This window comes from Plodia interpunctella, chromosome 8 (genome assembly GCF_027563975.2).
Source record: "Plodia interpunctella isolate USDA-ARS_2022_Savannah chromosome 8, ilPloInte3.2, whole genome shotgun sequence".
NCBI lineage: Eukaryota > Metazoa > Arthropoda > Insecta > Lepidoptera > Pyralidae > Plodia > Plodia interpunctella.
Genome location: NC_071301.1, coordinates 5,692,830 through 5,708,889, shown reverse-complemented (window position 1 = coordinate 5,708,889; position 16,060 = coordinate 5,692,830). Strand labels below are relative to the sequence as shown.

At 34.5% G+C, this 16,060-nt stretch overlaps 1 protein-coding gene across 1 annotated transcript; it reads right to left on the bottom strand.

Moving 5' to 3' along the window:
• Positions 1 to 10,086: 10,086 nt before the first annotated feature.
• Positions 10,087 to 14,044, bottom strand: AsnS (Asparagine synthetase). The gene is made up of 2 exons (XM_053748778.1): positions 13,884 to 14,044; positions 10,087 to 12,121 (listed from the first exon to the last, which is right to left on the bottom strand). Exon 2 carries the CDS (start codon positions 12,113 to 12,115, stop codon positions 10,436 to 10,438), a length of 1,680 nt encoding a protein of 559 aa, XP_053604753.1. The 5' UTR covers positions 12,116 to 12,121; positions 13,884 to 14,044; the 3' UTR covers positions 10,087 to 10,435.
• Positions 14,045 to 16,060: the final 2,016 nt, after the last annotated feature.

Sequence of the window (16,060 nt, the reverse complement as noted above, 5' to 3'; positions counted from 1 at the left end):
GTTATAGATTTAGCCAAAACCTAAAATATTTTACCGCATAAACTAATGCATGCAATTATGCTTGATATAATTGCGTCTGTATGTAAAGTTACATAATTCATTATTATTAAAAAATCAACAATTTCTTGTCAGTTTCTTAGAACTGTTGATGATGAAGACGCTTACAAATTATATTGCTAATAGGGCAAAGAAAACTGCTCTTGCCAGCCCTTGCAAAACTTTAAACAATTATCTACTTTCTTTCTAGTTATAATTAGAGCTGCAGAAATAATGTAAGTTACAGAAATGAAAACATTTTTTACATTTAATGTAATAAAAAATGCAAGTTAATACAGATGGCAAATACTAAAAAAATCATCGTAAGATTATCATATTTACATACTTATAAAACAGGAAAACTATAATAAACTTGAATAAAACCATTAAACTAACCATATAACCAAATTAATAGTTGCAATCGATCATATATTTTCCCAACGAACACTTGGCTTGGGCCTTAAGGAAATTTATTAAAAACCAAGTAGGAATTCCCATACGTGTTGTTTATGCTAAAAATCATTTAAATAGAGCGAGTAGTAGAGCTTCTGGACATTCTCACTTGAGATCTCCAGTGGTGAAGACAGCACCCTCAACATGAAGCTGACAGGTCTGTTCTGCATGGTGCTGGTGGCGCTTGCGCTGATGCTGGGCGGAGGACACGCCGCGCCCAAGGTCAATGTCAACGCTCTCAAAAAGGGAGCTAAGGTTTTTGTAAGTAAATGATATATTATTTAGTCATAGCAATAGTATAACTTAATCAATTTGGTACGAATTGTGATAGATAGTGTCATCGATTTCGTAATTTGAATCAGTTATTTTTTCTTCCAATGATAAAGTACTAATTCATTATTTTTTAGGCTAATCTAATTCCACTTCGACAATACACTATAGTTATCAACACGGGTTGAACACAGTGGATTAGCTACGAGAGAATTGAACTTATTTTTTAACGCTTCTATTCTTAAAAGAAACACCTATAAGTATAAAAATAAATAATAAATGATCAGTACCAAAAGTCAGTCATGTGCAAAAAGACTTTTTAAAATAAATTATATGTGTTTGAATATAAATTAATATATTTACAGGGCCGAGGTATCTCCATAGCGGGCGCCGCGGGCACTGCGCACGAGTTGTGGCAACAACGACACAACGGTTGAGCTCCGCTATGATCAGAGTAAAATAAATATTTTTTTGTGATACATAATATTTTATATTTAAAACCCATTTTATTAATATTAGAAATAGCCAAATAAATTACTTACCTGCTACTTGATTTGTTATTTCGTATACTATAACACTAAGTTATCCCTAGAACAAATAAGTTTTTTTATTAGATTCACTTTCATTATAAAATGCCATGCATTTTTTTAAATAAACGCAAACACCATATTTGCGACACCATATTCACTTGTCATGCTCGTAAAGTTTGACATTAAGATGGGATGTAAGCTGCCAAAAATTATTTTTTACTCAAGAGTAAACTACTGGTAATCTCCAAATTCATATTACAAAAATATCTGAATGCGTAAGTTTTAAAATTGATTTTTTTTTTACAATATATACTAAATTTAATAAGATCGTTTCATTAATTTTGTATAGAATACATCAATCATTTTGCAAATGAAAAATGGCACGTGTCTTTAGGAAACTTAAAATATAAAAAGAACATAGGAAACCCGATTGTTTGTGTCCGTAATTCTTTAGAACGAGTGATAAGTATCTAATACAGTGATAAGTGTGGTATTTCAGTCCACTCTAATTTGGTTAGGCAGTCTTAGGTACTTTAGTTTTAGGTAAGTAAATAGGTTCTATGATATATATTTTTTATTAATGATTTGACAGCGATTTCAAGGTCAACCGCAATCACCTGACATAACATACACGCAAGCTCAAAAAATGCCTGCCAAACTCACTCTTGCTCTAATGATGTATGTATGTGTGATGTGTTTTTTTTAGATTCTAATATATTGTATTTTGGAGAAACATAATCCATTACTTCCATAGTTAACCTTTTAACACTAACTTAATTCCTATTCCATTACTCCCTTCAAATTTAATTATTTAGCAAATCACGAAAATGTAGTATCTGGGTCGAACCCAAAGGTCCGCTAGGGTAGAGTTATACTTATACCTAATGCATATGTAAGGTCAGAAGCTTCTTAGTGCTCACATGTATATGTATAAAGCCACAGGGCAAAAAAAAATTATTCTTCGGGTAAATATAAAATAATTCTATCATCATTTTAATGAAAAGATTTACTATCTTCAGCCGGAGAGAAAATAAGGACTTACCCATTGATCATTTCATGGATGAGGCGAGGTATTTTAAGATAGGTAAAGGTACTAATAAAACTTGGTGCTTTCTCAAAAAATAAAATTTAAATTCAAAAAGCCCCCGCCTCCTGAGAACACAAACTGGCCTGTGGAAGTTGCTTACATCCTCTCATCTGCTAGAAAAAACTGATGGCTTTCAAACGGCTGAACACACATTTTCCACAGATAACCAAGAACACTCTCGACTAAATTAGCGCCTTGGGCAAGCATTTTTTTGCGACTTTCGTATAAAAGTAAAGCCCCGCAAAAGTTTAGGTTAAAACGTAAAATTCGAATACGCAGGTCGTCTAGGTTAGTAATCATTAAACCTATGGATGTACAGCAATAAAGTAAGTATTACTTTATTGCTGTACATCCATTTCTCCTTAGATAAGATGTGCATTAGACGACATAATTACAGAGCTATCGAAGTGTGTCCAAAACTCACGCAAATAGTCCCCGCTTACACCTCACCTCACCCACCCGCTTAATGTTCCCAGCGTCGGAAAATTTACCCCAAACATTCTTTAAAAAATATTTCTATTATACTTATGTTATATTCTTTCAAGTTTTTTATACTTTATATGTGACATGTGTTATATTGAATAAAAATCATCAGCAATAAGTTTTTCCATTCGAGTTAAAGGAAAAACAGAAATAAACTGTAACACTATAAATCTAATTTTTGAAAAACAGGTTCAAAAGTGTTTATAACTGTTACAGCCTTTAAGGTTTATAATGGCATAACAATGCGACAGCCGACGTGTAGTTGCCGGTTCATTATAAAACGGAACGGCAACAGCGCGCGCTTTGACGATGCCGGCGGCCAATGGGACTTCCCCATACAGCGACGCTGTTTACACAGACACGGAAAATTATAAAATCAGTTTTCTAACCGTTTGGTTACAGGAAAAAACACATCTGTTACACTTTTATAAGTGTTCGAAGCAAAACAGGTTTAAAACATCCACATTAGTGTTACAGGAATAGGTAACTCTGGAACAGACTTAATGTGTAACACTTAAGAATGTGTATCCATTATTATGGTGTTTTAAGTCCCTGTATGTACACCTAAACCCGGCTAAACCCCGAAGTGCGGCTAGACCTCAACTTAGCCGGCTAAACCTGGGTGCAGTCGGTCGCAGATGGTTACATCTGGTTTAGCCAGTCTGTCTTCTGTTATAGCTATTGACAATACGTCAAACAATGAAACGAAAAAGATGAAAATAAGTTATTACCCAACAACAATACATTAGTATGTACTAAAACTAATTTGCAGCCGTTTTGATTAAAATGTGTAGAATTTTTGATTATGCTAATAAGAATTGGGCATATTTTTAAGATAAACTAAAAAAACAAGAAGTAACTAAAATATTTAATTATTTATTTACTTATCACTTTGGTAACATACATAACTGTACTTAAATCTAAATAAGTTACAAACCAAAATAAAACGAAGTATAACTCTAGAAAGTAAATCATCCATGTCGTTGTTGCCAATAATCGTGCGCAGTGCCCGCAGCTCCTGCTAAGGAAAAAGCTTTGCCCTGTAACAAAATCAAACGGTACAAATTACGCCTTTGTTTTTTTAAAAGTCCTGTCAAACTTAGCTGATGGATTTGAGCTACAAGTGCCTAACATTATTTAATTTGAAAACGTTTAATGTGCTCTACTATGTAGGATACCTATCTACCTACATATTTCTTCTTCATTGAGTTAGAACCACATAGTTCAGACAACATTAATGTATTCTCTTGTGTTCTCTTGTTATCGATTTTGTTAAATTAATACACATGTTCAAGTCGCACGCAAGACATATCACATGCATTATTATAATTATAAAAACAATCACTACTTTTTGTACATAGATTGCTAACGACCGAGGGGAAAAATTTTACTAAAATTCCACTTTGTTTGACCAAAGTAGCATAAATTAGCGCTTAACGAAAATTTCAGGAGAACTGATCCAAACAAACAAGTACCAAACATAAAAATAGGTACCAAATAATAAGTTAAATAGGTTGAATCTGAGCGATACTTACAACAAACTTAGCTCCTTTCTTAATCCCGTTAACGTTGACCTTGGGTGCGGCGTGTCCTCCGCCCAGCATCAGCGCGAGCGCCACCAGCACCATGCAGAACAGACCTGTCAGCTTCATGTTGAGGGCGCTACTGTCTTCACCACTGGAGGTCTCAAGTGAGAATGAACCAGAATCAATCTCCGTCGTATTTATACCAATTTACATATAAACAAAACATCGCATCGTGTTTTCCTGTTTAGAACTTCGTGCGATTCCCAAGATGGGGAAATTTTAAAATTGACATTATATTACTATTTTTTTTTTCCTGTATAATTTGTACACTGGATTTTAATTCAGAATATATGAATACGTATGTTTCTACTTAATTATGCAAAGCAAAATAAAACACCAATTAGTAACGTAAGTTGAGTTTGAGGCATATCAATTGAAATCATTTAACTTTATATATGCTGAAAAACATGGTATTACCAGGTGCTACAAGTGTGTAAAAAATAATTTAATAATCAATTTTATTGTAACTTATTATTTAAATTATTAAACTTATTTTACTATTTTAACCTCAGGTAAAAGTAGCCTCCAAAATAAAAATCATTTATTTATGTTACTTTTTCGTCTTTGGGTCACAGATTTACATAAATCAATTGGTTTGCATACATTTCCAGCCTTCATTTTCCCACTGCTGGGAAAAGGCCTCTCTTAATGAACGCCATTCTTCTCGGTCTTGTGCAGCCACTTTCAACTCGCAAATTTTCTTGCTTCAGTATGACCTACTCGTACGTTCCGTTTACCGTTTCTCGACCACCACTCAGTCGTCACCTCCCCATACGAGTATGAAGGTATTATTAACCCGTTTGTTACATTTTTTCTGTCTGCATGTTCTTATGTCCTGCAACTACGAAGCACACCGTTATAGTTTTGACCTTGTAAATCCACCCCTTTATTAAATAGAGGCAAATTTGTATGAAACTCCATAATTTTCACATAAAAATTTTATATTTGCATTTGTGGTAGTAAATAGTGATAATTGGTTAGTTTTTAATAATTCTAACCCTTAGGGAATTTAAAGCAAGTTTGTATAAAATATTAGTCCTAAGAATTTGTTGTGTCTAATGAAATTTAAGATTTTTATCTTCCCACTAGATACACATACTTTGCGTCCATAAATATTATTTAGATGTATTTACTGCACCATTTACAGATAAATCACGAGTTATAACTAGGTATTCAAACATAAATGAGCGCAAAGGTGCAATTTCTTCCAGCCAACCTTTGGGTAGAAAAATAATAGATATAGGACATTATATTAATTTAGTATCTTTTATAGTAATTGAAAATAACTAATTGATCTATTGTGATCACAAGTAGGTATAAATATTTACCCGCGCATCTAGCTGGACTGGTGGTTCTGGCCTCATTAACCTGAAACTTAGCGATTAGTGACCGAGATTGAATTAGTAACAAAGGGTGAATAGGTGGGAAATAGGTTCAAATAATAGTTTCAGAACTTGTAATATCTTATTTTATATTCTTCATCTTTGGACATTAATACATTAGTTAACTGTACAGTTTATTAAACAAATGGTAATCATCCTTCCCGATGTTGTTTCCACAAGTCATGCGCCGTTCCAGCGGCGCTCAAGACTTTGAATCCTGTGCCCTGAAAAAAAACATAAAAAATATTAGTTATCATCATAAATCGTATGGCTCTGATTCTGAAAATGCTGGAGGGAACCTCTTCTTATGAGGCTATTTCGACTAAGTATTTTTTTTTCTAACTCCTTACTTACATCTAAAAAAAGAAAAACAACAAGTACTGACTAAAATATTTATAAACTTTTTGCATCGTATTAAGTACATTGTAATTACTAAGTGAACATTGGCGATGTCCTCTTATGTCATTAGATCTTTATTGAAAAGTAAAAGTAGTTTATAGCATCACCTTAATATATCTGTTTGATACATATAATACTTTTTATTGTAACTAGATAAAATCTAACTACGAATGTACTATTTTACCTACCTTAAATATAGAGTTAGGTACAAATGTCACCACTTTCAAACTATAATGCGACATTATGTTAAGTTGAAAGAAATTGTCGATTTCAAAACGATTTTCTCGGATACAACAAAGCCGAGTATCATCTGAGGCGCCTTTGCCCCGCAATTTTATAAAGCGTTCGAAAGATTCTTATTTTCTTGAACAGACATTGAAAATATCTATGATATGTTATGAAAAAAAATTTCAATATCATGTTTTCCTACAGTTCTAGGTTTATATAGGTATGTATCCATAGGACTTCCTATAATTCTTGCGACACAACTTAAAAGCTTTTTGTGGGCGGTTTAGTAATGTCCTTAATAGACAGAGATCATAGATACAATTCTATGTTTTTAGATATCTTCTATGACGGATATATAAGTACCTAGGTATAGTAAAATTACTCACAATAGCCTTAGCTCCCTTCTTGAGAGCGTTTACATTGACCTTGGGCGCGGCGTGTCCTCCGCCCAGCATCAGCGCGAGCGCCACCAGCACCATGCAGAACAGACCTGTCAGCTTCATGTTGAGGACGCTACTGTCTTCACTATTAAAGATCTCAAGTAAGAATAGCCATTCACCACCTTTGAATCCATTTATATGTACTTTATTTATGGGTAAACCCCACGAGGTTTCCTGTAGTTTTTTAAATTATTGATTTGTACAAATCATAATTTTGTTTCGGTAAATTGATTCATGTTAAATAGCTTATTTTGGGTTTTCTCGTCTTTAAATTTATGATTTTCCTGTAATATATTTTAATATAAAGAACGCTATGGTTTATGGGTCATTTTTCGAAAAGCAAAATTTAAGTAGACAGGTACAAAGACGCTTAGGTATTTCGCACTTATAAAAACATTTCTTTCAAAATTCAAAATCAGAAATTATCCAGAAATTAAGCACAGGCGATTCTTCACGTCAAATTTAAATTATAAATATGTTATAAGTATGAGGGGAAATGCCAAGACATAACAAAAACTGTTTCTTATTAATTTTTTAAGCAATTTTTCTGAATGTACATATGTCATGGAACTACTAATTCCATTCGTTGACTAATTCCATGACATATACACAAAGGATGGACGATCCTTATGTGTTTACCGCATTAAGCGGATAAACCCATAATATGCGTGACATTCCTAGCTTCGCTTTATTTAAATAGGGCCAAGCAAGGATTGAAACTACACATTCGTTTTTGACATCTCCATTGGTGAAGACCAAAGTTAGCAATAACACTAGAAATAAGAAGAGCTGGTAAAGACCGTAGCACCCTCAACATGAAGCTGACAGGTCTGTTCTGCATGGTGCTGGTGGCGCTCGCGCTAATGCTGGGCGGAGGACACGCCGCGCCCAAGGTCAACGTCAAAGCTATCAAGAAGGGAGCTAAAGCTATTGTAAGTTTGAAATTCCCTCTTTAAATATTACAATGAGCATGAACTGATGGTGCACATGAATCGTTATACATACGTGTATGTGGAAAATTAATATAAGTAGGTACTTATAGTTTATACTGGGAAAGTATTTTTCTCTATATTATGTTATACTTATGTGATTTTTTCCAGGGTAAAGGATTGTCCTTCGTAGGAGCCGCTGGTACTGCGCACGATCTATGGCAACAACATCAACAGGGATGATATAACTATTACTACTACTACTACTATTTGAAAACTTATTTTAGTTAAATAATTACTGTTACCAAAGAGCATCAACAAGTACCTACCGTCATTCCATAATTATACGTAAATAAAATATTTTGTTATGAATAGCCGTTTTTACTCGTTTTTTGGCCTGTCGCATCTATTATACCTGTCTGTATGAACACGATAAACACAATAACGTAGGACGTGTTTTTGTACGGTTTTCACCAATAGATAATGTGATTTCTGAGGAAAGATTAGGTGTATAATTTAGACGACCTCGGTGGCAAAGTGCTCGCCCCTGAACCGAGAGGTCCCGGGTTCGATCCCCGGTCGGGTCATGATGGAAAATGATCTTTTTCTGATTAGCCCCGGTCTAGGATGTTTATCTATATATATATTATAGAATATAGTATCGTTGAATTAGTATCCCATAACACAAGTCTCGAACTTACTTTGAGGCTAGATCAATCTGTGCGATTTGTCCTTAAAATTGAAAAAAAAAAACATTTTCATGTCTTTAGTTTTTAAATGATATACCTTAGGCTTTATGTCACAATTTACAAATTATTAAACTGTACAAGAACACATAAAGCTAACCCATAAAATGAAACTTCTTACTATTTAGTCGAGTTCTGTCAGTGGTAATGACAGGAGCGCCCTCAACATGAAGATAAGCAGTGTGCTCTGCATGAAGTTGGTGGTGCTCGCGCGGAAGATGAAGAGTTTCATCTGTATCAACTAATATGTTAATTTTTAGTCATAGTTTTACATATTTTGAATCGGTGGCGGTCCAGTGATTAGGACGCTTGTCGTGTATGCTTGTTTCATGAGCCACCGGAAGCAAGTTTCAAGTGAAGGAAAACATCATAAGGAAACCTGCATGTTGACTGTTCCATGTGGGGGCACGGCAATGCACCCGCAAGTCGAGCAAAAAAAACAGCGGCCAAGGCCAATTTCGAACCCCAATAACTTCGTTGTCGATAAAACAGGAAGCCTGCATTTTCAGTAACTAAGCAGGTATTGTATAAACACTGTAAATTTCAAATTTCATTCGATTTGACCCAGTAGTTTAAGGATTGTAACTTTTAAAAGATTCTTGATTTTGTCACTCACTCACTCACTGACAGATCATCAAAAGTCTAAGGCACTTCTAGCAGACATAGAAGCTTCAAATTTAGAATACAATTAGTGTTTAGTGTCTAAATCAAGGGAAAACCTAAATATTGTGGAATTTCCATCCAGTTTTCTAGATACACCAACGGCATTAATAACTTAATAACTGTAATTCCATATAAATATAGGAAATTACAAAGTTACATTTGCAATTAATGATCCATTACTGTATAGTACTGTATGTATTACTTGTAATACATTGTTTTCATGTCATGGCCAAGTCGATCTATTTATTTTAAATCCTAAAGGATGTTTTATATTTATATGATAAAGACTTACGTAATAACTTAAGACAGCAGGTCCCTTAAATAGGGTCTAAATAAAATAATCGACTTGGTATTACATGGATCTCACAACTTTTTACGGTAGAAAAACTGAGCTGCGAGACTTGGGTTTTTTACAGCATGTTTTTGATGGCATTTATATATATGGAAGCACTTCTCAATAGATAGCGGTAGGTGGTGTCATACGTGTAATATCAGTGCTAGCAAAAACACATTACGATGTCATAGATTTTGATCTTAAGTACGAGTATCTAGATGACAGCAAATTCAAAGTGAAAAATAACTATTTATATACCAAAATACCATGGAATGAATGATATCGTATTATATTAAAAGCCAAAGTCTCACGTATTAATCTTTACTCAACCGTAAACACAAGGCCAACCGATAAGATCTATGACGCCCCTTACCATCAGTAAACAGTACCACGGACTGTATGCACATTCAGTACCTATTCAGTCGGATTAAATACTCAATATTAACTTGCACCTGTGTGACGTCAAAGTTGTATTAGTTTAGTCCACGATAAGACTTCGTGTTTCATAAAGTAACACATATCAACAGCAACAAAAACTAAAATTATTTATTTAATCTTTTCACGTAAATAATAAGTCCCATAAATAATAAGTACCTACTTAATAAAAATGATGCGTGTTAATTAAGAATATACATACTTATTTATATTCATTATTGAAAACAAAAAAAATACATTTAATTTCAATCTCAATAACACAATATTGTCAAAGAGGAGATTCAGAATCAGATAAAAATAAGACTTGGCCACTAATTCAATCTAGTGCATATATTAACTGGATAAGTACATTTAAATTAAAAGAACTTTAAATCAACCTAAAAGTGACAAGAAGACAATTTTTTTAATAATCTTATATAAAAAAAATATTAATTCTAATAAAATTTACTGTCTGATGTCGAAGAAGCTGCGTAGTGTTTGATGAATCTTGCAGATGGATCTGAAACTTGCACCCATTTTGGCATCCAGTAATATGGTGTAAAACAATGTTGTCCAGGGAAAGATTTCTCAAAAATATATCTGTAGTACCTTGATTCCTTTGTTGTAGGCTGTAAACCCTCGTAATCTTTATCTTCATCCTTTAATCTCTCCGAAATAATTTCAGATATAGTAGTAAACAACGACTTCTTAACAGATGCGACGCCGTCACTGAATGCTTCCTTGTGTCGCCATAAGATAGAGCTGGGCAAGAGTTCGCTATTATCAAAACTGCTTCTCAATAAATGCTTTTCAACTCCGTCTTGTGGTTGGCGTAATTTAGGGTCAACGCTCAAGTAGTGGTTTGTGAACTGGATGTCCAAAAATGGAACTCTCAGCTCTAGACTAAATGCACTAGTTGTGCGGTCTGCTCTCAATCCATCGTAAAGATAAATGTCTGATAAGAGACGAATGCTTTCATCATGGCCAGCTGTGGCAGAGGGAGCATCTCTGAAATAGATATAACCTTGTGCCAGCTCATCAGCACCTTCGCCACTAAATATTACTGTAGTGTTAGTATTTTTTTTAATATATTTAGCCAAAAGGAACATAGGAAGGCTAGCACGTATTGTTGTAATATCAAATGATTCTAAATGATAAATAACATTGTCTAATTCTTCCTGTATATCATTTTCATCAAATCTGATTTCGTGATGTTCAGTGTGAAGGTGATCCGCTACTTTCCGAGCCGCCACGAGATCTGGAGAGTCACCCATACCAATAGCGAATGTTTGGATTTTATAAGGTATGTTTTCTTCCTTCGCCAGTTTAACTACAAGTGCTGTAATGAGAGAAGAATCTAAGCCTCCACTAAGAAGGCAACCTATTCTTCGATCTGACATCAATCTCTTTCGGCAAGCTGCTTCTAATAAGTATGCAGTTTTTTGTTTTAAGTCCATGCTTGCAAGCACATCTTCTGAAACAAATGGCACAAATCTTGGTGGCATACCTGGCGTGAAATATTTCTCTGCGTAATCCAGTTTCATCTTCCCATTTTCTAATATACTCCATTGTTCAAAATGCCCGGGTGGAAATTGAGCCAATGTAGCGCTCTTACTCGCTTTAAGCTTAAGACCCATTAAACCTTTGCCTTCGGAGCAAATAGCAACGACACCATTTTCGTCATCTTGCAGTTTAAATAATGGACGTACTCCGTAAGGATCACGAGCGAAATACACTTTTTTATTCTTACCATCTACAAGGCAGATCGCAAATACGCCATCGAGCTGCTTTATCGTATCGGCAATACCGAATTTATGATACAGATGTATGATGGCTTCGACGTCGCAATTTGTTTCATAAGAAAATTGGTATTGTTCTTGAAATCGCTTGCAGTTGTAAATTTCGCCGTTGCAGATTAAGGTGGAGCGGGGGAATGCGTGTAAACGCATCGGCTGCATGCCGTGCAGGCCGTCGACGATTGCCAGTCTTCGGAAGCCAAGTATGGCTTTCGGTTCTCTGGCATCTTGCTCTATGCGCCAGGCGTCGGGACCCCGGTGCTCGATTTGCCCAAAACATTTGTTACATGTCGCACTCAATCCTCCGTCTACTCCAAAAGTTCCCCAAATGCCGCACATTATAAGCTGAAATCAAAAACATTCGTGTCATTAAACAAAATAATCAACATGCACGTTTCAATAATACTCTCACACCTGTGTTGACAAACGTCTGTCGCAGAAACATTATAGAAGACATGTTATCAAAACGTCTCGTTTCGACATCATTGAAATTTTTTACGAAGATTTAAAAAAAGCTCGTTTAAGTAGTACATTGTTAAAACAAGGTTCGAAATGAATAAGTTCCCACTGTTTAGGTGTTTATTCCTATAGTATTTAAGCTGTACTGGTACTGGTTAGAATTAATAACTTTCAACCGTGTTTACTTGAGGAAATTAAAGTGATAGGAAGTTACAACGAAAGTGAAGAAAATTACAACCGTTAAAATCTCAAGAAATTATTTTACCCACCATAATATTTACTACTAGCTATTGCCATAACTTATTATTATCGATATCTCGGGTTCTATTTGGGTTCTAAGCAACGTATCGCGTTGAAACCTATACCAGATTTTATGTTAGACCTTTCGCTATACAATTGTAAATACCGCATCAAATTCCACTCAGTAGTTTTTAGTGTGATGCGCGAACAAACAGACAGACACATTTATTATATGCATGGAATTAGTCATCATACAGTCATGGATTTAATAAGTACTACTTAGTACTTATTAAATCCATGATTATATGTTACTTAAATGACAGCGACACGGGCCAGCTTTTTTGTATTTTTTTATTTTATTTGTGAACAAATTCGGTTCGAAATCTTTTTAAATTCACTTCCTGTCCTTGAGACGCAATTATGAGTTTTCCCGCCATTCACGACCTACTTTCCCAGTAAGTAACAGAAATGAAAAAAATATTTATTGATGTTGTGCAGCACAAATCGATTTTGGTATGTAGGTACGTACACACCTACGTCAGAGCCAAGCGCCCGAACAGAAGCGGATACAAGCAATTTTCCATGCGACAAAAATTTAGTAAGTAGTTTATAGTTTATATATTTTTATAATTTTTTTTAATATAAGTAAAATACCTGCCTAAGCATTCGACATATAAGTATTATAAATAAACTAAAGTCGAATCGAAAAGATCGGCACAGTACTGCCCAAGATAGACCCATACACCAATAATCGTGGCGATTGCATCATACCTTACAGCATACGTTCCTTTATAATAAAGCTTTACTTTTTTATTTATTATACTAGAAACTTATCAGTCATATTATGTCTGATTCGCACCTGGGTAGGAACGAATGATATAGTACAATTGTAATAGTAGGTACCTACCTAAGTAGTAGATTTTGTTTAGATGACAAACTTATCATCTAAACAAAATAAACTCTCTACTTCTGCCAATACTAGTTTACAGTAGTATATAGATAATATAAGTAGATAGGTATAATAACCAAAACTAAAATAAAACACTAGGTAGGTAGAAGTAAATAAAAAACACAAAATAAAATTTATTTAACCATGATATAAACTCCCGCCTTAAGAATAAAAATCTGTTTTGTAAGCATAATTGATTAATAGGTCAATGCCGTACGAATATATCAAATAATGTCAAATACTTATTACAATTTAGTAACAATATGATAAATTATACATTCTAAATTAGCTCGTCTGCCTATAGACAAGATTTTGCAATGGTTAAAACTCTATTTATCAATAAATAACATACCGGGAAGATTGGTGGATATTCACTTCATTTTAAATTAAAACGTAATCCAAAAGTTTTAAAAAATATCAAAAGGATATAGAATTATAAAACAAATTAATGTAACTCACCAATTTTTAAAAACCACGAATCATTAAACTTAACCTCTCAAAATAACTAATGTGGCTAGCTGCTATAGGTAGCGTGCACGAACGAAACACTAGAACTACTATGCGACGCGTTCGTCAGCAGTCGGCAATAGACACACTACACCTTAACCTTGCTTTGCTACTGGTTGGCTCAAAAAAAATATCAACGCATGCGCGATGTCGATGACGAGTATCACGCGCGAAATTACGAAACCTTGTTTGTGATACCTAGACCCAATTGTGCGGAATTTTTATACTTCCTTGGCTGAATAAAAAAAATAATTCCATACATCGATGTCCATCAATCGACTCATAAAATAGAGCATTTATTTTAATAGAGAGGGCTCGAGCGAGAGACACCTCTTTCATTTATGGATCAAAGTAGAGTCAAAACTTGATGTGAGCAAACTATTTTGCTATTATACTACAGCAGGCGCATATGCGTGCCAGTATTTAACCCTAAGATTTAATTCTGATCACAGGATCTGACTAAAAGTAGAAAAGCGAACCCTGGGCTCGACGCCTTGCGACTTATTTCTCCTTTCTTATTATTTATTTTCGAACTTTTTCTACCACGGTCGTCTCTTATGAGTCGACGACGACTTTATACTCACGAATAATAGGTAAATGTTATCATTTACCTATTATTTGTGAGTATAAAGTTTATGAATTTTAGTAGTAAAACTTTTTAATCTAAACGATTGAATCGCTTTTCATTAGTAGGAAGGTAGATTGATAAAAAAAAATATTAAGTGTATTTTACGTGGGTAGCTAGATATATTTCTAATCAGAAGTTTACTTATTATATGGAGGTCTTACAGAATTAATAAATGTATCCACGCAAACTTCGTGTGTTTCTGATGAATGTACTACTGGCAATCGGTACCCTAAGCAGGAATCAACAAAAGTGACTTCGTTTCGACCAGGCCCTGGCGGCGACCGATGTCGGTACGCATCATCATACACGCATTCGCTAGAGTAGTCGTATAATGCATCTTCTTCGGTGTAAGACGGGCTGGTAAAAGAAGTAGTTCTAGATACATAGTCTAGGTTATTCTCGACTGATTTATCGCTGAATATATTAAAGTCTGTGACCAACTCTTCATCCTTCATAACCTTCTTGACGCTACCATTGAGTAAACTGAACGCGACCAGACAAGTAGGACACATGGATACCTTACTAAATGGACTGTACAAGTTAGAATTTGATGTCATGTTATATACCATTTGCGTTGTCCTATTAACTGTTTTGGGCTCGCATTTCACTTGTACACCTTGTTCGTAGCAATATGGTTTGGTCTCGTGAACAGTTGCATGTTTATGAAACTCGTTCCTACAGGATACTTCTGCTAGTTGCCTTTTCAACGAACGAACTTCAATGGGATCGCTGTTCCAATTACTATTGGCATTGCACCACATCATTTTGAAGCTGTATCTATTTCTAGAAGCTATTTCAAAATATAGGATGTGTTTATAGGATATCTGGGATATGAGAGTCAATTTTACGGCGACTATTACATTGAAATGGTCATGTTAGTGGAAATACGATTATAATTTTACAATTCACATTTTATTATAATACATTAATTTCTATTTGTTTTGACATTAGGTAGACATGATAGCAGTAGATTTTTTATAAAGCATTTTTTTTCTTTTTTAAGGAACTATTCCCATGGAATGAGAAAGTACTCCCGGAGTATGTACCTACTAATTTCATGGCTATTCCAATACATTTTCATTAATTCATTATAATAACAAGGTTCTTCTTCTTTTCTTGTGTAACGGCATAGATTTAGAAAGGAGCCCCGTGTGCTTTCAGTTCTTTCCATCTGTCTCTGTCTCCAACCATTGCTCTGACCTCACTGTACGACACCACTCTTGTTCTCTCCTTTATCTGGTTCGTATAAGCTCTTCTTTGCTTTCCTTTTCCTCTTTCCGCTTCAATTAGATTTTTAATCAGATTAACGTGTCGTACAAGATGGCCAAACATTTTCCCACAGCATTTTCCATGCCTCGACTTTAACACGAGCACCTACCTAATGAGTGTTTTTATTATGTAAATAAATTTCATGCATAGATAGATAGATGATACATTTATTTTTGCCACAATCACACACATGCACAACATAAAAAAAGGTATCAAAAAAGAGGGTAGATAG

Bases quoted from the DNA above. Each gene is read 5' to 3' on its own strand.
- AsnS (XM_053748778.1), bottom strand. From the start codon at position 12,115: ATGTGCGGCATTTGGGGAACTTTTGGAGTAGACGGAGGATTGAGTGCG.